The sequence below is a fragment of the Pteropus vampyrus genome, unplaced genomic scaffold (genome assembly GCF_000151845.1).
Source record: "Pteropus vampyrus isolate Shadow unplaced genomic scaffold, Pvam_2.0 Scaffold263, whole genome shotgun sequence".
NCBI lineage: Eukaryota > Metazoa > Chordata > Mammalia > Chiroptera > Pteropodidae > Pteropus > Pteropus vampyrus.
In genome coordinates this window covers 807,509-829,334 of record NW_011889044.1, presented here as the reverse complement: position 1 = coordinate 829,334, position 21,826 = coordinate 807,509, and the positions used below count along the sequence as shown (strand labels likewise).

Here is a 21,826-nt window from a genome sequence, read left to right as displayed (position 1 = left end):
CAGGGGCTAGAGTTGTGCCATCAGCAGCCAGACTTGTGTGCTTACCTAGCCCCAGGCAGCCTGAACAGTCTTGAACTCATCTATCTAGGGGCCCGTCCTTGAAAAACCTGTGCAATAAGGAACAGACCAAAATGAATGGTTCCCAAGCGAAGCTGGAGGGCGGGTACTGAACTACATTACTCGGTTCCTGCATTAATTTTCCAATCAGATATGTCATCAGTAAGGGGTCACGGAAAGGCCAGGAGTGTTCACTAATGGCTGTTCCTCTATGTGGAAATACCAAGAACAGGAATAAATGGTTCTTTCTTTTGATATGCTTAGCACATAGTAAACAGTGTATTTTAGCCTTTTTTCCCCCACCATTATGCCACATACTGTTGAACTCTAATTTTTCATCTTTATTAGATGTAATTAATAAAATAGCTATTTTAAGTGTACATCATCACGATTTCATATATGTGTACACTGTGAAAGGATTCTCCCCATCAAGTTAATGAACATCTTTTAGAATGAACCAGATGTCCTTTAAATGTTTAAGATGACTGTGTAACTTGAGGTCTAAATAAATTAATCAGAATAAAATCCACTAAACTCCATTACTGTGTGTAGGTTTATCAAAGATACTTATAATCACACATTTTTTAATGCTATTATAGTGAATCCAGGAATTGTAAATTATTCAAATGCACCTACTGAAAATATTTTGTCTTGAGCACATTGTGAAGGTTTAATGATGCTCTCAAACTTACCGTCAGGACTATGCTAGCACACTGTACTCCTAATTATTATTTATAATTATTTTAGATTAATTTCTTGGACTGGAAGAAAGATTGATCCAGTAGGCGTTGATTATATTCTTCAAAAGTTGGGCTTTCATCATGCCAGGACTACTATTCCCAAATGGCTTCAGAGAGGAGTCATGGACCCACTGGACAAGGTTCTGTCGGTTCTTATCAAAAAACTCGGTACTGCACTGCAGGATGAAAAGGAAAAGAAAGGAAAAGACAAAGAAGAACACTAAGACAGCAACTTGATCTGTGAACAAATTATCCGTTAAGTTTTATTACACTGAAGTGTATTTTTTTTTTTGTATAATAAAATTATTTAAAATATAACTTTAAAATAATTCTAATTTTGTGGCCATTAAAGGTTTACAAGTTAACCTGTTTTAGTTCCACTGTTCTGGATACAGTGAAGTATTGCATGATAATGTAAATTTTGTGAAAAACTAGATTAAAATATATCCATCTCAGTAGGGTTTATAATTGTATTATGTGCAATATGATTCCTGCATCTTAAAATATTTTCAGAATAACTGTGAATTTCCTGTTATTGGCCATAACTTTTAGAAAAAAATCTTGTTGATAATGTGATTTTTTTTTGGTAATTAATTGCATTTTCTTTTTTTAAAATATAGACTTGTATAAATACCTATTTGTATATAGTTTGAGTAATTGTGATATGATTAAATACCACTAAAATATTGTTTGTAACTATTGTAATAAAGTCACAATAATTGGTTTCAGTCTGTAGTAGTTTTTGAGTCTTTTCTTCCTTTTATAGATTATTTTTATAACTAATAGATGCCTACCCTGTGTCAGTTATTAAATGTTTTCATAGAAAATAGTTAATACTTATAAAAATAAAAGACTTATAAAATTAGCTCGAGGAGGATGCAATCAGAGAGGCATAGCAGAAGCTTCAGCAATACTAGGTATTATTCTATTTCTTAAGCTTGTGGTCAACACAGCTGTTTGTTTTTATTATAATACTTTAATATGTACGTATTTCATGCATATGAAGGTACATGTATAAAGCATATTTTGTGCTTGTGAGGATATATATACAATGTACATGCATTAGCATAATAAGATTTTAAAAGACTAACAATCTAAAATAATACTCAAAAGTAACTATAATACTGTTACTCAGAACTCGGGTTTAAAATCAGCCAAGTCAGTACCATCAGTTTAAAGGCTGAATAAACAATAGAATTGAAGATCTTAAAGCTAAAGGACAACTCTCAAGAAGCCTCTGGTGCAGACACTTGCACTTAGGTAGATAAGGCAGTATGCTCTCTGACAGCTTTAAAAAAAATTTTTAAAGCTGTCAGAGAGCATACTGCCTTATCTACCTAAGTGCAAGTGTCAAGATACTTAGCCAGCCAAGGGCATATATAGATATATAGTGTTAGTCGGTGCATTAAGAATTGCTCTCTATTGTCACACAGCAATCTAGTAACACAACTAAAAACAAAACCCTAGTGACTAGAGCTGTAATTTTGCCTTCTTTCTGCTAGACCACCTTACCTGTTACCTGCCTGATCTCTGTATCCATCCTCAATCACCCCTACAGTTGAGGGCTACATGAATATTAGCAAATTCTTTTGGATCTAGAGTCTAAGATAAGACTGCCAGAAAGTAACTTCATAAAGTAACTAAAAATTAAATTAGTTCCTTACTTGAGTCCTACTTCAGGTATTAATTCTCTGCTTCAAAGAAAAAGTTATGCCAGTAAGTTCTAAATGTTAAAAATTTCCCATGGCTTTAAATATTATTGATGTATGAGATTACAAAAAAATGACATAAGTATAAACTTACTCTATTTCTGGCATTTACTGTGATAATGCCATAAAAAGAGCAATTTAAATCTGCAACTATTCAAAATTTCTGTGTCTCTGTTGGACAAGGCTTTGAGAAAACCATATCTGTGCATTGCTGGTTGGAATATAAATTGCAACATTATGGGAATTCCAGAAGGGGAAGAGAAAGTATATTTAAAGCAATAATGTCTGAGAACTTCCCAAACCTGGGGAGAAAAATGGACATCCAGATCCACGAGGCCCAAAGGACTCCAAATTGGTTGAACTGGGCTAGGGTTACATGGAGACACATTGTAATTAAATTATTAAAAGTCGACAATATAAAGAGCAGCAACAGAAAAGTTACATACAAGGGAACCCCATAAGACTATTGGCAAAATTCTCAACAGAAACCTTTCAGGCCAGGAGAGAATGGGATGACATATTTGAAATATTGAAAAAAAAAATAACTGTCAACCGAACATTCTATACCTGGTGATGTGGTCCTTCAAAAACGAAGGAAGGAAAAGACTTTCCCAAACAAAACCTAAAAGAGTTCATTACCACCAGACCTGACTTAAAGAAATGCTAAAGGGAATTCTTCGAGAGTGAAAAAAAATGCTAATTAACATCATAAAAACATAGAAAAGTAGAGTAAATCTCACTGGTAATGGTAAATACATAGTCATAGATTCTGCAATGTGGCAATACTGGTATATAATTCATTTACAACTAAATGTTAAAAAAAAGAAATAAAAATAACCATAGCTACAATAATCTGTTATTAGTTACACAGTAAAAAACAAACATGTAAATTGCAACAGCAATAAGCTAAGGTGTGAAGGGGAGAAGTAAAAGTGTAAATTCTACAAATTCCATTGAAACTGTTATCAGTTTAAAATAGGGTGTTACAAGTTTAAGATTTTATGTAAGCTTCATGTTAACCACAAAGGAAAATCCTGTAGTAATTATACTTTTAAATGAGTCAAACCATAATGATAACAAAAGACATCAAAACAAAAAAGCAGGATAAGAAACAAGGAACAACAGATCTATAAAACAACAAAATGACAATAGTACTTACAAATAATTAAACATGAATGGATAAAATTATCCAGTTAAACATAATGGCTGAATGGATTAAAAAACAATACCCAAGAAGATACTATTTTAAAGAGACTCGCTTTAGCCTTAAAACATACATAGAGACAGAAAGACATGTTAAGCAAATGTTAACGAACAAAGATAAAATAGACATTAAACTAAAAATAGCAAAAAGGCAAGGTCATTATATAATAAAGGGGTCAATAAATCAAGAAAACATAACAATTGTAAATATTTATGCACCCAATATTGTAGTACCTAAACATGTAGAAGTAAAAACTAAGAAAGTTAAAAAGAGAAACAGTAATATAATAATTGTTGGGGACTTTAATACTGCACTCTCAATAATAATTAGATCAACCAGACAGAATCAATAAGAAAACAGAAGATTTGAACAATGCTGTGGATCAAATAGACCTATCAGATATTTACAGAACAGTCCAATAACAGCAAAATACATATTCTTCTCAAGCACACATGGAACATTTTCTAGGACAGACCACATGCGAAGAAACAAAACAAATTTTAGTAAATTCAATAACTTTGAAATCATACCAAGTATCTCCTGACTACAGTAGTATGAAACTAGAAATCAGTAACAGGAAGAAGTTGAAAAATGTTCATGAAAATTAAGCACTATCATGAACAACTAATGAATCAAAGAAGAAATTAAAGGATAAGAAAAGTTTCTTAAGACAAAAATGGAAACACAATATACCAGAACTTGTGGGATGCAGCAAGAGCAGTTCTAAGAAGTAAGTTCACAACAATAAATGCCTACATTAAGAAGCCAAAAATATACAGTGGGGAAACGTTAGCCCCTTCAATAAATAGTACTGGGAAAACTGGAGAGCCACACATAAAAGAAAGAAATTGGACTACTATACCATACCCCAAAATTCAAAATGGATTAAAAACTTGTACATAAGACCTGAAATTATAAAATTAGAAGAAAACAGGTGGTAAGCTCTTTGACATCAGTCTTGGTGATGATTTTTTTGGATCTGACACCTAAAGTAAAGGCAATGAAAACAAAAATAAACATGTGGGACTACATCAAACTAAAAAGTTTCTGCATTGGAAAGGAACCCATCAACAAAATTAAAAAGCAACCAATGGAATAGAGAAAATACTTACAAATCATATATCTGATCAGATGTAAATATTCGAAAATATATAAAGAACTTAATACAACTCAACAGCAACAACAACAAAACAATCCAGTTAAAAACGGAGAGAGGAGCTGAATAATTATTTTTCCAAAGAAAACATACAGTTGGCCAACAAATACATGAAGTTGCCTAATAATTGCGGAAATGCAAATCAAAACCACAATGAGATACCACCTCACAGCTGATGGACTAGCTAGTACCAAAAAGAAAAAAATAAGTGTTGGCAAGGATGTGGAGAAAAAAGAATCTTTGTGTACTTTTGATGGGAATGTAAATTGGTGCAGCCACTATGGGAAAGAGTATGGAGTTTCCTCAAAAAATTAAAACTAGAACTATTACATCATCCAGTACTCTCTATACTATTTATAATTCTTCTGTAAATACAAAAGTATCTCAAAACAAAACTATATATATGCTTTATCTTCAAGAGTAATTTATACCCATTCCCTTTGCTGCTTGAGCTATTTCCATTCCATATCCCTCCTGAAATTTGATCCTAATATAATTACATATTTTTGTACTTAAAAATTTTTACTCATCATTCTTTTCATACTTCTTGGCAACAAGTCAATTTTTTTTTTTTTTAAATTTACTGTAAGCGAAAGTTTCTAAATGTTAAGAAAAAATTCTGGGTTATTATTATTAATGGCACTTGATCAAAGCAGCATAATCAACACATTTTGATAACCACTAAAGAAATACTCTTTTACTGAAAAACCATTGCTTAATGAGAGGACTGAGGCTGTTTTTTTCTCCCAAATAGTTATTTGTGGATGGGTAATATTTCTTGCTAGAGGCAGAATACCATCAATTCTATTGTTATTTTTTCTTTCCTTCAGTTAAAATGTTTTAACCCTTGAGAAACCTTGTGTGTGTATTTAAAAAAAAAAAAAAAAGCGGGGCATTTCGATTTTCTTATAAACAATGTCACTCAATTCCTTGGCTTCCTTCTGGGTTAAGTGCCAAAACTTATTTAGTAATTTACTATTAAAAATGTTTTTGGTGATATCGGCTAACACCTCCGTGAGGTCCTCCTTCAACTCTCACGAGAACGAAGAACTGAAAGCGCGTCCCCGGGGAGCCGCGAGGCGACGGCCTGGCAGCCTGGACGAGGCGGCCCGGGCGCAGGGCCCTGTGAAGACAAAGGGTGGCGTCGGGCAGGAGGCTGAGCGACGCGGCCCACCCGGAACCACCTCGCTGGACTTCCCCAGACCGCCCGGAGCGCCGCACTTGGACCACGAGGTCGGCGGCATCAGGCAGCCTCGAGTGCGCACGACGCTCGGCAGCGCCTCACGCTCAGTGACGCAGGCGCATGCGCGGAGCCAGGCACGCGCGCGCGGAGGCGGTTGGTGATTGGACGAGGCGGGCGCGGGGGCGCCAGTCGGGTTGTGCAGGGCCGCCGCGAGGCCGCTTTCGAAAGCCGCCGCGCTGGCCGCGTGGCTCTCAGGCACAGCGGCCTGAAGTGAGAGGTTGAGGCCGGGAGGAGGCAACGACGGCGTCAGCCAGCGAGCCCCGCAGCCTGCGGCCGGGCCTGAGCTGCCCGCCCGCGGGCTCGGACCGACAGGGCCGCAAAGACGACCTCGGTGGGTGGGAGTTGGGCTGGAACGCGGGCGGCCGCCAACGGGCCGCTGCGCCTCTCCTGTCACCGGGTTTTCTTTTCCCCTTCGTCCTCCTGACGGGAGAGCAGCTTTCAGGCTCCCTGGCCCCGGGCGTCCCGGGTCCTGCTGTCCCCTTCTGCAGCGCCACATAGGGGAAGGACTTACTTGGCAGAGAAGGCTCCGTGCCTTTTAAACTAGTCACAAAGCCGCCATGACGTCAGTTAAAGAGACGGAGCCTCTGTGTGTAAAGGCCATTTATGGACATGTTTTCTATTTGTTTGTTTACTTTTAGAGTGTTTTTCGTTTACCTAGGGCTTTGTTTCTTATTTTCTGCCAATATTTATTTGTTTTTAAAAATGATTTGTAGGTGAGAAAATGTCTGCTAACAATGACTGGTTTCAGACCTCCCGGGTCCCTAGCTTTGCCCAGATGCTGAAAAAGAACTTGCCAGTTCAGCCATCAGCCCAGACGGTAGCTGCACCCACCGCACATTCCTCGGAAAGTTACAGCCTGTCGAATATGGCATCCAAGGTTACACAAGTGACGGGTAGGACTTCTTTTTCATTTGTAATAATGGCTCAGTTCTTCGAGACTCTGGGAGGGCCGTTACGTTCTTTTGAGCCTCTGGTTTAAATGTTTCCTGGGTATATGTTCATTTACCTGTGGCCAGGTCCCACTTGGAACTCGGATTTGACTCCTGACAGTGTCAGAAGCCTGTAGAAATTCTTCCCCTTGCCGTTCACTTATTTTTTTTTTATTTTTATTTTTACCAGTCGACGAGTGTGTGTTGCCATTTTGAAGTGAGGCTGAGTTATACCTTCAGGGAAGGGATTGGAGTGAAACTGATTTGTATCCCACATAGCATTTACCATACTATTAAATATAAAGCAGGGACACAACACACTTTAAAAACTTGGTTGAATTCAGGGTAGAAAGGTAATATAAAAGCCAATGGGAAGCAAAAAACTAGGGTCTAGTCTCAGGTCTGTGTCTTACTCCATTCTAGGCTTTAGTGACATCGTGTGTAAAAATGGCTTAGCCTCTGAAGACCTTGACATCACTAAAATTCTATGATTCTCTGATATTACTTAATGGTATGACCATGATCATATTTCTTTCTAAAATTATCTTTTACTCCAAAAGCTATATACAGTAACAGGTTGCACTTGTCATTTGTTCCAAAACTGAGTAGTGGAAATTTGTATATAAGGAAAAACACATATGACCAAGTCTGTCAGGATAGTCTTCCATTTAAGGGGAGGGTTTAGTGCTTTTGCTTATTTTCTTTATTTTACCAAATTGACAAGTGTAAATATTTATTTTTAGGTAATTTCCCAGAACCATTGCTTTCCAAAGGTCTTTCATCTATTTCAAACCCCATCCTCCCTCCAAAAAAAATACCCAAGGAATTTATAATGAAATACAAACGTGGGGAGATAAATCCTGTGTCAGCCTTGCACCAGTTTGCACAAATGCAGAGGGTTCAGCTTGACCTTAAGGAAACAGTAACAACAGGCAAGTGCAAAGTCGTATCTGGTTTTACAATATTGGAAAATACTTTCCTATTAAAAGCAGAGCACGAGTGGTACTAAGTTTGATTATTTTCTATTTTCATGTAATGGTAGGGTTCTACAACTACTATTTTTGACAAGTATGCTTAAGAAATTTTATGTTAATATATCTTTAGCCTTTTGAGCCTCTGCAAATAACTCATGTACAAAATTTTTATAATCATTGGATTTTAATTTTTTGTGTATGGCTACTTGAACTGAAATCAGATCAGTCTTGTAGATTATGTTCACATGTAAATACTTATAGAGTAAACATGGTTTTTAGAGATGTTAAGTATTTGGACTATGATTATCTTATGAGAAGGATTCTGTGATGTTGATGTATAACAAAATTGTGGTCAAATTTGGCTTCTGAAATTCAAAGATCAAAGATAAAAATATCACATGATCGATAACTCATCAGCAGATTTGTCTATGGCTATTTTCTCCATTCTCTTTAAACTGCCCCCATAACCAGAAGTTTCTGTTACCACGCTGTGCCTGTGGAAGGCTACAGGAGTATAAATTGGTCAAATGCAGAAAGCACTTCTAATATCTTCACTGTATGACCAGTGACTAGGAAGAACTTTAGGAAAGTCGAGAGGTAAGAGAATCAGTGGTCTTAAAAGGCTTTGACAGGCCGAAGATATGACTGTCAAAGAAGCACAGTCTTTAAAAAAAAATGTGTATGTATATATATAAACACACACACACACACACACACACACACTTTCAAGTAGTTTGGTTTCTTTAACATTTTCTTCCCAATACTAACTTTTGCCGATGTGGGTCTCAAAGTTAGCATCTTTACCAAAGAAGTTAAAGTTTTTGAGATTTTAGTAAAGATTGTCATAGTAAAGTCAAGTTTCTAGTCTTTTCTTGGATGAAAAAGCAGAAAACTAACAGGTGACAAAAATAGGGTATTAATGTAGAAGGGAGTTTTCCTCGGTCCTATCACTGTGCATTGGATCACTACATGTGATCAGTACTATGGGCTGAATTTCTATGTAACTAGTTGCCTTTCATTCTCTTTAGACTGCCCTTGGAAAATGTAAACTATTGGTCACAGAGAAAAAAAAAATTGATCAGGGCAAATCTTCATTGATCTGATTGAGCAAAAGCTACTCAAAAACAACCCATTGATCGTTAATGGATTGTTAATGTTTATTTTATGTGCATAGTAGTAGTTGAATAATCCGACTTAGTAGGTTTGGTGGTGAGATCAGAGTATCAGTATTTTTAACAAGCTCTACAGGTTATTTCGATCCACACCGAAGTTTGAGAACCTGGGGTGTAAACCAGATGAAGCTTAAAGGCTCATCACCTGGAAGCTAGGTGGTCATGAAGGAAGGAATTTGAGAAACTGAGGTCATAGATGGTGGAAGGAAGCAGTTTTTCCAGATAAGGTCAAGAGTTGCTTGTAAAACCTTGATGGTACATCTTTAAAAAAAATGAAAACAAAAACCTAGCAGTTAATGTACTTTGTGAGAAGATAAGATCATAATAATGAGGCTTATGTAGAGTGACATTGTACTTAGCCATGAGTAATCATAGTGGAGACTTAAGTTTCCTGAAAGCCTCTTAAAGTCCAAATACCAACAAATAAAACTCAAAAACTCTTTGGCCTGTAAATTTAAGAAATGATTTCCTTTCCGTTTTTATTGGGCAAATATGAAAACTAGTGAAAGTAATTGTGTAAATTACTAGTTGAATAGTCCTAGGAATTTTGGATGAGAGGACATCCAGTTTAATTTTTTATTTTGTTTATGTTTTGGTTTTCCTTGTGAATTCCCCTTCCTCCACCTGCTCCAAGGCTATGACGGGTGGAGTTGCTGACCGCGGCTCCCTGAGAGGTGCATAGAATTTCTTCAAATGGGTACCCTCCCTTCTGGAGCTTATGAGTGTCGGGGCACTCAGAGGGTGGCAGAAATTCAACTTTATTAGTATTGAAGTTTGAAAGAAGAGAGGTTGCCAAAGGCTCCACATTTTGCCTCATTGGTCAGTTGACAGATGTTTGTTTGCTTACCTTTGCCAGGCATTATACAAGACACTGTCACTCCATGTATGGCCCTGTTGTTGATGCTGAATCTGGAGCCAGCCTGGCAGCTTGACAGGCTCCTCAACTAGTTGAGTGGCCCACCCAGCTGTACTTTAACCTATACGGCCCCTACAAAACTGATAGGCCTTGATAGCTGGTTTGCCACAATTTTTGTACTGGGATGATTTCCTGTGTAACAGGTATCTTTTGCAGGATTATACTGTGAAGTCCTACAGCATTCACTCTGAGTTCTTTTTCAAGGTAATGTTATGGGACCATATTTTGCTTTTTGTGCTGTGGTGGACGGTATTCAATACAAGACAGGACTGGGACAGAATAAAAAGGAGTCTAGATCCAATGCAGCAAAATTAGCTCTTGATGAGCTTCTACAATTGGATGAACCTGAACCAAGAAATTTAGAAACATCAGGTAAATACTCTTGATTATAAAGTTTTTGTATTTTTAAGGAGGAATCACCCGAAAGATTTATGTTTAATGAAGAGTTACCTGGCAGCTACAAAGTAGAAGTAGCAGGATTTGAATAATTTCCTTCCATTGTTATTTGATTGCTGATATATTTAATAGTATTTAAAATTGCTCTTATATATTTCAGCTCCAAAAGGGAAACATGTTGCTGAACTGTTTGATAACTCTTCAGATTGTCAGTGGGTTCGAGTCCTGAAACTTGATTATCTCTATAATTTATTGGATTCTTATTATGCACTTAACACTGTACATTTATTAGAAGTTTTTAATGCAATTTTTGTGAAGTTTGCCTGCGTTAAATTAAGTAATGCTAGAGTTACTTGAGCAAATAATGGCCTAAGGTAGCTTAGCAAATATGGTAAGAGCGTAAACTCCAGAATTAAATTGCTCAGGTTGGAATATTGACCCTTTTTTGCCTTCTAAGCCTGTTTCATTATTTGAAAAGGGACAATAATAGTAACTACCTTCTGTGTATCATTAGGATTAAATGAATAATACATGCAAAGCATTTTAGCATTGCCTTGTGAATAATGTATAATCAAATAGTAGTTCTTATTAAATATTAATCAGTTTGAGGAATATGTTAACATGTTACGTATACTAGCATATTAAGCAATTTTTGTCAATATTCATTTCATGTTAGGTTTATAGTTTGGTTTACCTGTAAATGAACATGTCAGTTTGATTTAAGCAGTGATGATAAATTCAATTTTTTTAATTCATACTTATTTATTCAAATCACTTTCTTCAAATACTGGGGCCCTTTTTGTTTGTTTTTAGGCTATTTCAATTTTTCTTTCGTAATACTTCAGGTTATTTTGTCATTTAAGTTTAGTTCTTATTTCAAATATTTTTATTTTACTATTTGTTAACTAAAACCATTATTTAATAATTAAAAATTATTTATTTTTGCCACATCTCATAAGTTTTGATGTGTGGTCTTATTGTTTTCAAATAGTTTGTCATATTCTGTATTTGATAAGTACTTAGAAAAGTACTTTGTTAATTTTCATGTTATTTTCTGTTCACTATTTTTCACTGTTATTAAGCTTTTAGGGCTCGGTTTGGTGATTTTGGTAAATGTCTTATACATGCTGGGATTATAAATGTCATTTTATCCTTATTTTCTTAAAATACTTTGATTTATATTTTACATGTTATTTGATCTATAAAGAGCAATGATGTAATGATTTTACTTTGTTACAGGGTGTAGCTTTTTAATTCAATATAAAATTATTTTTCATTCTATTTTATAATATGCTGTATATATTATATATATAGTTCAGTACTGAAATATTTTTTTTCCTAATACCTATGATGCTACTTCTAGTTATTTTTTGGTTTTGTCTAATGTCATAGACTCTCTGGTTTTTATGAGTTTCTATTTGGCATAAAATTAGATGGTATTTTGATGTAATCAGAGAATATTTTAATAGAACAGTTTAACATTTGCATTTACTATAAATGTCTGATAAGTGTTGCGTTATGGGTTTTTTGTTTTGTTTTTTCCTCTTTTTGTCACATGGATGTTTTGCTGGGTTTTTTTTTTTTCTTTTAACTATTTGGAAAGATAGTGACTTTAACCTAGAAACCCATCTTTCTAGTATGAAATTAGTCTTGACAATTTTGAGTCCTGATTTTATCACTTTATAATTTCGCTGTCTTTACAAACTTTCATGTTTGTCTCTCATTCATTTATTCAGTCTTTATTCCTACCCACCTACAGCTTGGTGTGACTAGTGATTTTTTCAGATTTATTTTTTTATGCTTTGTCTTTCCAGAGTGTTTAACAAGTTAATGTGAAAAGCAGAACTTGTAAGAATTGAGTATTTATTTCTTCTTTTCACTGTTAACTTTCCATTAGTTTTTCTATCCTGTCCTCCTTATTTATAATATAAATTTTAAAAACTCTAATTTTAATTTTTTCAAAATTCTGAACTCATCAAAATTATTTTCATATATTTTATATTTTGTACATGTTTTTTTAAAGATAATCTTATTTTTTATTAACTATATAAAAACTCTTGCTCTCAGTATTTGTAAGGGCAATGCGATTAATATTACCAAGTTATGTTTTGAATCTTTAAGTTTTTGACTCAATGATTTAAAAATCTGGCATTAAGTTTAGTTTATTTCTGTACCTCTTTTTAAAAAATTATTTTAAAAGTTTTTAGTGTGGTAAAAATAACAAAATAAAATTATACATGCATATATATAAAACATAAAACTTACCATCTTTACCATGTTAAAGTGTACAGTGTAATAATGTTGAGTGTATTCGCTTTGTTAGACTTCAACTTCCAGAACTCTTCATCTTGCGGAACTGAAATTCTATACCCATTACATAATTATTCTTCATTCCCTCTTTCACTAACCCCATGGCAATTACCATCAATTTTCTGTTTCTATGAATTCGACTTCTCTAGAGTCACACGAGTGGAATCACAGTTTTTGTCTTTTTGTGACGTGTGTTTCACTTAGCATAATGTCCCTCAAAGATCATGCATGTTGCAGCATGTATCAGAATTTTCTTCTTTATTAAGGCTAAATAATATTTTAGTGTATATAACACATTTTGTTTATCCATTTGTCTGTTGACTTGTGTTGCTTCAGCCTTTAGCTGTTGTGAATAATGCTGCTGTGAACATGCATGTGCAGATATCTCTTTGATTTCCACTGTTCAGTCTTTGAGTTTTATACCCAGAAGTGGAATTGCTAGATCATACATTAATTTTATATTTAATTTTTTAAAGAACTGTCATATTGTTTTCCATTATGGCTGCACTGTTTTACATTCCCACTCACAGAGGATGGACAAGGGTTCCTATTTCTCCACATCCTCACCAACACTTACTGTTTTCTGTTGTTTAATTTTTTTATAGTAGCCATTCTAATGGGTGTGATATGGTATTTCACTGTGGCTTTGATTTGCATTTCCCTAATGATTAGTGACTTTTAGCATTTTTTCATGTACTTATTGGCCATTTATATATAGTCTTTAGAGAAATTTTGAAATCCAGTTCTTTGCCCATTTTTAAATTGTGTTGTTTGTTTTATTGTTGAGTTTTAGGAGTCCTCTGCATATTCCAGATATCGGTCTCATCAGATATGTGATTTGCAAATATTTTCTCCCCTCCTGTGATTTGCATTTTTACTCTGTTAATAGTGGCCTTTAATTCACAAAATTTTTTAATTTTGATAAAGTCCAGTTTGTCTATTTTTTTCTTTGATTGCCTATGCCTTTGGTGTTAGATCCAAGAAATTATTGCCAAATCCACTGTCCTGAAGCTTTTCACCTATGTTTTCTTCTAAGAGTTTTGTAGTTTTAGCTCTTATGTTCTGGTCTTCAATCTATATCAAATTAATTTTTATATATAGGGTTAGTTAAGGATCTGACTTTATTTTACATGTGGATAACCAGTATTTCTAGTATCATTTGTTGAAAAGACTGTCTTTTCCCCCATTGTATAGTATTGGCATCTTTGTTGATAATCATTTGTCCAGATACATGGGGATTTATCTCTAGGTTCTCTGTTCTAGTCCATTGGTCTTTATTCCATTAACATACTTTTTGATTATTATCACTTTGGATTAGATTTTGACCTCAGCAACTGTGAGTTTTCCAACTTCATTCCTCTTTTTCAAGATTACTTTGCCTATTTGGATTTGGTGTTTTAAAATGCAGACCAACTTGTACAGTCACATTTTCTTTATTTATTGATATTATTTGTGCTTGATAAATAGGATTTAATTTTTAGTTTTAATTTCACTTGGGCCCTACTCATTCGAGTAAATGGAGAAAAAAATCCATCTTTTGCTGAGTTTTTAAAGTTTTGCTTATCTAAAATCCAGAACATATATGTCTAACAATAGTCGGCACTTGCTGAAGTAATGTGAGCCCCAATGTGACATTATCTATCTTTCCTTGTTAATGTCTAGATATTTAATCAGTTTCTTATTTAACTCAAAATTAAGTTCACTGTAGCAGTTCAGTTTTTCTTTGTCTTTATGAGTGATTTCTGAGAGATGCTGACTACTTTAGTGGAAGCTTTGCTCCTGTGGCCTCTTCATTTAAGCTTTCCTGATCTTTTCTTGTCCCTTTGGTTTAGTGTCTTGTTCTTTTCTTGTTTTTCCTGGATTCCCTAACTTTGGAACCAAATTGCAAAGTCATTTCAAAGAATGGGACTAAAGCTTTGAAAACTTTGACTATAGCATGCCCCTAGAAAACACACCGGTAAAATAGCATTAAAAACAATCATTTTTATTTCTTAAATTTTTGATAAAATATTGATTTAAAATGTTTTACATAGTATTATTGTAAATAGAAAATCGTTCCTATGCATCTAAAACAGACTTTCCTTTTAATTGCTTTTCAGAGTGTGACATCTGTTAGAGAGCAAGCTCTATAGTAGCATAAGGTTAGGACACCCAGAAATATGTTTGTATAATTGGTTTCGATATAGGAAAGACATTTATCAAAACTTAGCTAATGAATATTTGACAGTCTAGAGTTGGCAGGAGTATACAGAAAAAATAATCATTCTTGGATTTATATGTTATTATGCAGTAGTAAGGTACCTGCTCTTTGGAACAGTGAAGTTCTGTGTTTCCTGATATTTTTGTTTTATTTACAGGTCCTCCACCTATCCCTGCAGATCCTATTGCTTCACCTGAACCAGTGTATGTTTCAAAAGTACATTATGGTAAGAAAGTCTTTTATGGTGTTCTTTTTTAGAAGAGTAACCCAATTAAAAATTATAACAACACAATTAAAATATGCATAGATATGAAAATATACATTAATATTTTATCATTCAAACCTGTCATACAAAGAAGAGAACTTCCTTCCATACTCTGCTAAAAATTACAGTAAGGAATGGAGAAGAAAGATTGAAGAAATGGCTTTTTTCCTATAAAGAGATACTTCATCAGTTGCATGTAATGGCCTTTTTGAGAATTCTTTGCCTTGGTGCATTTGTCATTAATGAAAAACCATTGGCTTTCTGGTGCTTGATGGTTGAGACATTCATGTCAAGTCTATTCACTTGTTTAAAAAGGTAGTTATTTGTCACTCAAGCCCAAGAAAACTACAACTGCAGTTCAAGTTACTAGTATGACCTGACCTAGGACCATTTAGTTCTCTATGCATGTAATTTCTTCATCTATAAAACAGTCATAACAATAATTACCTTATTGTTATGGTTATTAAGAGAATTAAATGAATTCATGCATGTAAAACAGCGGTCCTCAACCTTTTTGGCCCCAGGGACCGGTGCTCCCATGAGCATCTAATGCCTGATGATCTGAGATGGAGCTGAGGCAGTGTTGCTAGCACTGAGGAGCAGCTGCAAACACAAATGATACTTCTCTCACTCACCTGCTGCTCACTTCCTGCTGGCAGCCCTGTTCCTAACAGGCCATGGCCCAGAATAGTCCTTGGCCCTGGGGTTGGGGACCCCTGATGTAAAATACTTATGTCACTGCCTATACGCAGTGGTTGCTCATTAAATAGTAACTACTATTATTTTATTATAACACTTTCATTGTATTCAACATTGTATATTGGTTATTGTATACTTTTCCCCTTTAGTTATAAATCTCCTGAAAGGGAGGAAATTATTCTTAATTTCTCCATTGTCTACATAATAGTAACACTTCAGACTTTAAAGTTGAGATATTTGTAGAATTAAAATGGAAAAGAAAAAGTGTCTCTTTTCTAGGTCTGGAGATGAAGATTTAAGAACAGTTTTATGCCTACTTAAGCTTGGTTTTCTATTGTTTTCTGAATAAAGAAAGGCTTTGCACATTCGTGTGCTTGTGTGGAGTAAAAGGACCAGACTAGAGGGGAAAAAAAAGCACATTCAAAAGACTTGATGAACAGAAGGGCAGTGAGGGATCAGCCCAACAACACTAATCTCTGAATTTGGGAAGCAGTGTTAGTCTTTCTGGTCAGCTGCTGCAGACGTGTTTAAACAATAGTGAGATAGAACCCCAAGTCAGTGATTGGCAAATAGTACAGATTATGGTTACCCTGAGAAAACAGATCAATCTATGAGGAACTAAAAATACATGGTTAATATGTTTAAAGAAATACAAGGGTAGAGTCAGGTTTGCTAAGGTCAAGTCAGAAGTCAACTGTCAGTCAGAGAAAGAACAAACATCATCCTTCAAGCTTAAGTGTAAACACAGGAGTTGGATGTTATCACTTTTGAGAAAAAAAGATTTGCACCCACAAAAATCTCCTGAACATCTCCTGTTGGGCCTGTTAGGGACGGTATCACTATTTCACAGCCTTTCTACTTTGCCATATTTCCAGCTGGACCATATCTTCATTAAAAATAGTGGTATTTTGTCTCTGAAGATAGGATCAAGTAACTCATGATACTAAAGATCACTTGAAATTAGCAACTCAAAATCAAACTATTGTAATTGGCATTATGTGTGTCACGTTTTGTCACACCCTTCATTTACAGTAATTTGTAAGAACATTTTGTTTCCTCAATAGCTGGCACATGTAGGGAAAACAATATTGCTCTTGCTTCTTATTCCTTCACACACATGCACATAAGAAACACATTTAGTAACTAAGATTTTATATTCACAATACTGATTAATTCCTTAAACACTGAATTAAGATCAAGAGGTATATCAAAATTTTATAATGTATAGTGAAAGATTCTCTTGCCGAACACATAATTCTTGTCTGTTAGAACTAATTGCAGTGTATTTTTCTGTTCTATATCATAACAAAATAATTACTATATAGAACGTATTTAAATAAATTATAGTAGAGTACACTCATTCTATGGAACCATTAGGAAGAGTGGCACGAATGTCTACCCTTGAATGATATCCAAGACCAAGAAAATGTAAAAAGTGGGTTCTAACATGCTCCAGTTTTTATTTTTTTAATTGATATATATTTATATTTATAGATTATTTTTCAAAATATTCATAAGAAATTGGTAATAGTGGTTGCATTTGGAGAGAAAGACTTCTGAGTGTATATCTCTTGTATTACTGTTTTAGTAAAAAAATAGTTAAAATTTAAAATAACATTAAATTGAATACTGCTCTTGTATCGTGAGTTTTTGGTGATACGCAGAGCCGAGTTGCTGAGTACTTCTCATTTACATTTTTACTACATAGGGACCAAAAACTAATTTACACACCACATATTGATGGTTTTGACCAATTTGAGTGAAATATGTGCTAACATGGAATTATAATAATAATTTGCACCTCCACATTGTATGCTTTGTGATTATATACAATATAGCCAGTAATTCATTCTTTCCTCCCCAGAGCTTCATTTTGTGATTACCTTTGTGACTGTTTTTCTCATTTATTTTCATAATGTGACCCATTTTTGCCAAGAAGAGAGCATTAACAATATTAACAAAGAAAAATTTAAGTTTAATATAAATAAAATTTAAGTTAAATATAAAGAAAAACATGTAAATGGTCTAACTAAAACAAGTTGTATTTAGTAAGCAGAATATTAGCTGAGACTGCTAACATTGAATTTTTATTATTTGTGCATCTTTTTAATGTAATGATTATTAAGCAGGTAAAAAAATTTTCTATGAAAATTATGATTAATTATACATTTCATATATATGCGATGCATGAGAGCAAAATTGTTTCATCACTTTTTTTGCTCTGAAAATATTAAATGGACTATGAACCACTTGGTAGACTATGTAGCAGCCATCATGAAACATCGGGAACTCTCAGTGGTTTGCAGCTAAACTTCCTGAAGCATAAGATTAAGTGATTCTGCAACCTCTTGTTCTCTGGGACAGTGGTTCTTTGCTAGGGATACACAGGCATATGCATGCAAAGCAACAGATGACCAGGGCCCCGCCCCAGAATTTAAAACTCATATTAAAAAAAAAAAAAATCACTGGGTGACTTTTGATGCACATTCTTTGTTATATACTGTTCTATGGTAATCCTAGTAACTTAAAACTGTCTTTATCCCCTTTCAAAGTTTAGAACGTTTTTAGTGGGGACTTGGAACTTTATCAAGAATCTAAGTGCTTAATGCTTTGTAGTGGTTCTCAGTGGGGCAAATGCTAAGGAGTGGATTTTGTTGACTGTCACAGGGATTGTGGAAGACTGTTGGCGTTCAGTGAGATGTCAGTTGTCTGACAGTGTGGGATAGTCCCATACAACAAAGAATGGTCTTGTGTCCTGTATGACTTTTGAATATTTCATCAAATATAAATCAGTAATTTTCTAATATGTAATTTTTTTTACATTTTTTATAAGAAGTTATCTTAAAAGCTCAATAACTTATGTTCCTTTAGAATTGAGTACTTTAAAATTTCAGTCATGACATAGATTACAAACTTGCTCACATATCTTTATAAATTATTAACATTCAATTATGAGATTATAATAGGAATAATGGAGGCCTCTGGGAGCAAGTACAATGCTGTCTAAGTTCATATTGCGTTTGTTTTTTTTCTAGAAGGGAGACACATGCAGTATGCAAAAATTTCGCAGATTGTTAAAGAAACATTTAATCAACTAATTTCTAGACATTTGGAATATCTGAAATGTAGCAATTCATTGGCTGCTTTTATAATTGAAAGAGGTAAGTCCAAATATTTGGGGTATGTTAGTTTATAGAAAAACTATTAAATATCTTAATAATCTGAGCTGTACTAGTGTAGTATTTTAATTATCTTTACACCTGTTAATACTGTTGTTTTATCGATTGTAGTAGCCTTTTCTAGTAGGTGTGGGTCATTAAACACAAAGTTTCTCAAAGGTAGAGATCAGGTATGCCAACCAGAAACCAGTAGAGAACTATAGAATGGTGAATTGCCTAACATTTTAAATAACTTTTGGAACCAGTATCAACCTCAGATCTAATCCCCATTATAAGAGACATTGAGAAGGGCTCTATAAAAATTAACATCTCCTTCATTTTCAAGTAAGAAAAGATTAAAATGTGAAAAAATCACGAATCTGTGGTTTTTCTTGTGGACATTATGATGTGATTCCAACTACATCTTCTGTTTTTCCTTAATGTTCTATATTGATCACTAATTACAAATATTTGAATTGTATATTTATCTCTGAATAAGATATTAAAGATGATATAAAAGCAATGTGAGATTTGGTTTCTATTCTTAAAGAGTTTTTATGACCTAGGTGGGAAGAGAAGATATATATACTGTTGAAAGTCTAAGATGATAAAAGTCAAAAATTGTTTTCTGTAATCTAGAAATGCATGAGAATTCATAGATAGGAGAAAACCAATAAAGTTAAAATCTTTAGGAACCAGTGAGACTTATGGTGCAACTTTAAGGACTAATAAGGTTTGGATAAATAAAGGAAAGGAAGACATTCTTGGAGAGAGAAAGACATGAGGAAAAAGAGTAGCACTGAGAAAACTGTTAATGGGAGAATGAGAGAGAACTTTGCTAGTGCAGAAGAGCATACATGCAGTAAGAATACAAGACGTAGTTAGGTCGATGAGATGTCACCGGATTGTAGAGTGGCTTAAAAGCCCATCAAAAGTTGGATTTAATGAGGTCGCTAATAAGCAGTGAAAGGTTCTTGAACAAGGGACGATAATGTACTAAAGTTATTGAGGGCTCTAGTGTCAGGCCCAGCCGACTTTGCTACTTAGATGCCTTTGAGCAAGTTACAACCGTTGGTTTCAATTTTCTTCTCCGTTTCAATTTTCTCATGTATTAAAGATAGAAATAGTAACCTCTACTTCATGAAGTTGTTAGGGTTAGATACGATAATCTAAAAAAAGAATTTCACAGTACTTGGCACTTAGTTAAAGTTTAATAAATTTGTGATGATTAAGATAATGTTTAAGAAATAATGGACAACACAGTTTTTAAAAAATATTACAAGGATTGAATCTGCGTTAGGGAATCACAGCTAAGATGGTTGTGATGGAGTACCTATGTTAGAGTTGAGATAGACATGAACAAGAAAAAATTTTTTATAAAATAACATCATTTCAAGGTTACATAGGAGAATGGTATTTCCATACAAATAGGAAATCTGGATGCTGATGTGAAATTGTGTCAAGAAGGGCATGGGTGAGAAGAATAAATCTGGTTTTAGACACATGATTGTGAATGGAGTGGGGAAAGCCTGAGCAAAATCAAGTACACATTTCTGGAATACTCTCACAATCAGTATGTATTTAAAATGTATTGTTAGAAACCTCACATTGGTATTCTTCACTCCCAGCCAGCCTGTCAGCAGTAGGACTGCTCACACATTCTCTGTGATGGCTGTTTCATGCTTTTCCTTTGTTCTCAAATGCCCCACAACCTCTCTTCCATCCTTGCCGTTAGCTAGGCCTTGCCTCATAATTATTAATTAGGTCTGTAAGAAGCTATCAGATCCAAGCTTCCTTCTGACCCTGCCACCCAGTCTGTGTCCTCTTCCACTCATGCCCATTGTCTCTACTGTTAAAGTGGAGGAAGGCTCGCTCCTCTTCAAGACCAGACCCTTCACTCAAATTCTGGTTCCACTTCCTCTCACATCTCAGTGATTCCCTTCTTTCTGTTATCCCCTCTTTTTCTTGCATTATCAAACTTAAGTATCTCCATGCAACATTGTAGGTCAAGTTGCAAAGCTGAGAAAGAAGCTGAATTCTTGGCTATGCTATTACCCTTTATAAGTCAGAACTTATATCACCATTCCAGAACTTAACAGCGACACTGTATAATTCCCCTTTACCACCACTCCCCCTCTCCCTTACTGAAGCAGGTACACTAGAGATAACGGAACTTTATTTTCCCATTTAATCCTACCCCTCTAGCTTTCTCTATCTCGGTAAGTGATATTCACCCAGTTGCTCAGACTAAAAATCTAAGTAATTCATTATTTATCCCTTTCCCTAACATCTGGCAATTTACGTCTAAGTCCTTTTGATGATATCCCCAAACTATCTCAGATTTGATCATTCTTTTTCATTTAACCTCCATCATTTGAGACGTAAGTTATTGTCTCTTATCTGGATTACTATAACAGGCCCCCTAATTCAGCTTCTTGGACCCTGCATACTACCTTCTCATAGAAGAGTGATCTTAACATGTAACCCAATATGCTTTTTGCTCCCTGACCTTCAGTAGCTTTGCCAGAGCTCTTGGATAAAATCCACAACCCCCTCAGCATTGTTTATGATGCCTCTTTCTTTGACCTCATCTTAAACCATTTCCTTCATCCCACTTTACTGAAGCAGCTACACTGGTCTCTCTTAGACCAGGGTCTGCACAAACTGTTCCTTTTGATTAAAATGCCCTTTATCTCAC

The 21,826-nt window shown here is 34.7% G+C and overlaps 2 protein-coding genes across 3 annotated transcripts in view; both read left to right on the top strand.

Annotated features, from left to right (window-relative positions):
* The window catches only part of KIAA1109 (KIAA1109 ortholog), a 146,012-nt gene extending 144,487 nt beyond the window's left edge, over window positions 1-1,525 (top strand). Inside the window, exon 82 of the mRNA XM_023520429.1 lies at window positions 805-1,525. Coding sequence (XP_023376197.1) covers window positions 805-1,021 — 217 coding nt within the window. The 3' untranslated portion in view covers window positions 1,022-1,525. The remainder of the gene's footprint in view (window positions 1-804) is intronic.
* Window positions 1,526-6,828: 5,303 nt separating this feature from the next.
* ADAD1 (adenosine deaminase domain containing 1) overlaps window positions 6,829-21,826 on the top strand; it is a 32,510-nt gene continuing 17,512 nt past the window's right edge. The window contains exons 1-5 of one of the 2 annotated variants that reach the window (XM_011375166.1): window positions 6,829-7,002; window positions 7,782-7,970; window positions 10,305-10,472; window positions 15,164-15,232; window positions 19,006-19,131. In XM_011375166.1, the coding sequence (XP_011373468.1) occupies window positions 6,831-7,002; window positions 7,782-7,970; window positions 10,305-10,472; window positions 15,164-15,232; window positions 19,006-19,131 (724 nt within the window). In that variant the 5' untranslated portion in view covers window positions 6,829-6,830. The remainder of the gene's footprint in view (window positions 7,003-7,781; window positions 7,971-10,304; window positions 10,473-15,163; window positions 15,233-19,005; window positions 19,132-21,826) is intronic. The other variant, XM_011375167.2, reaches the window with a different exon arrangement.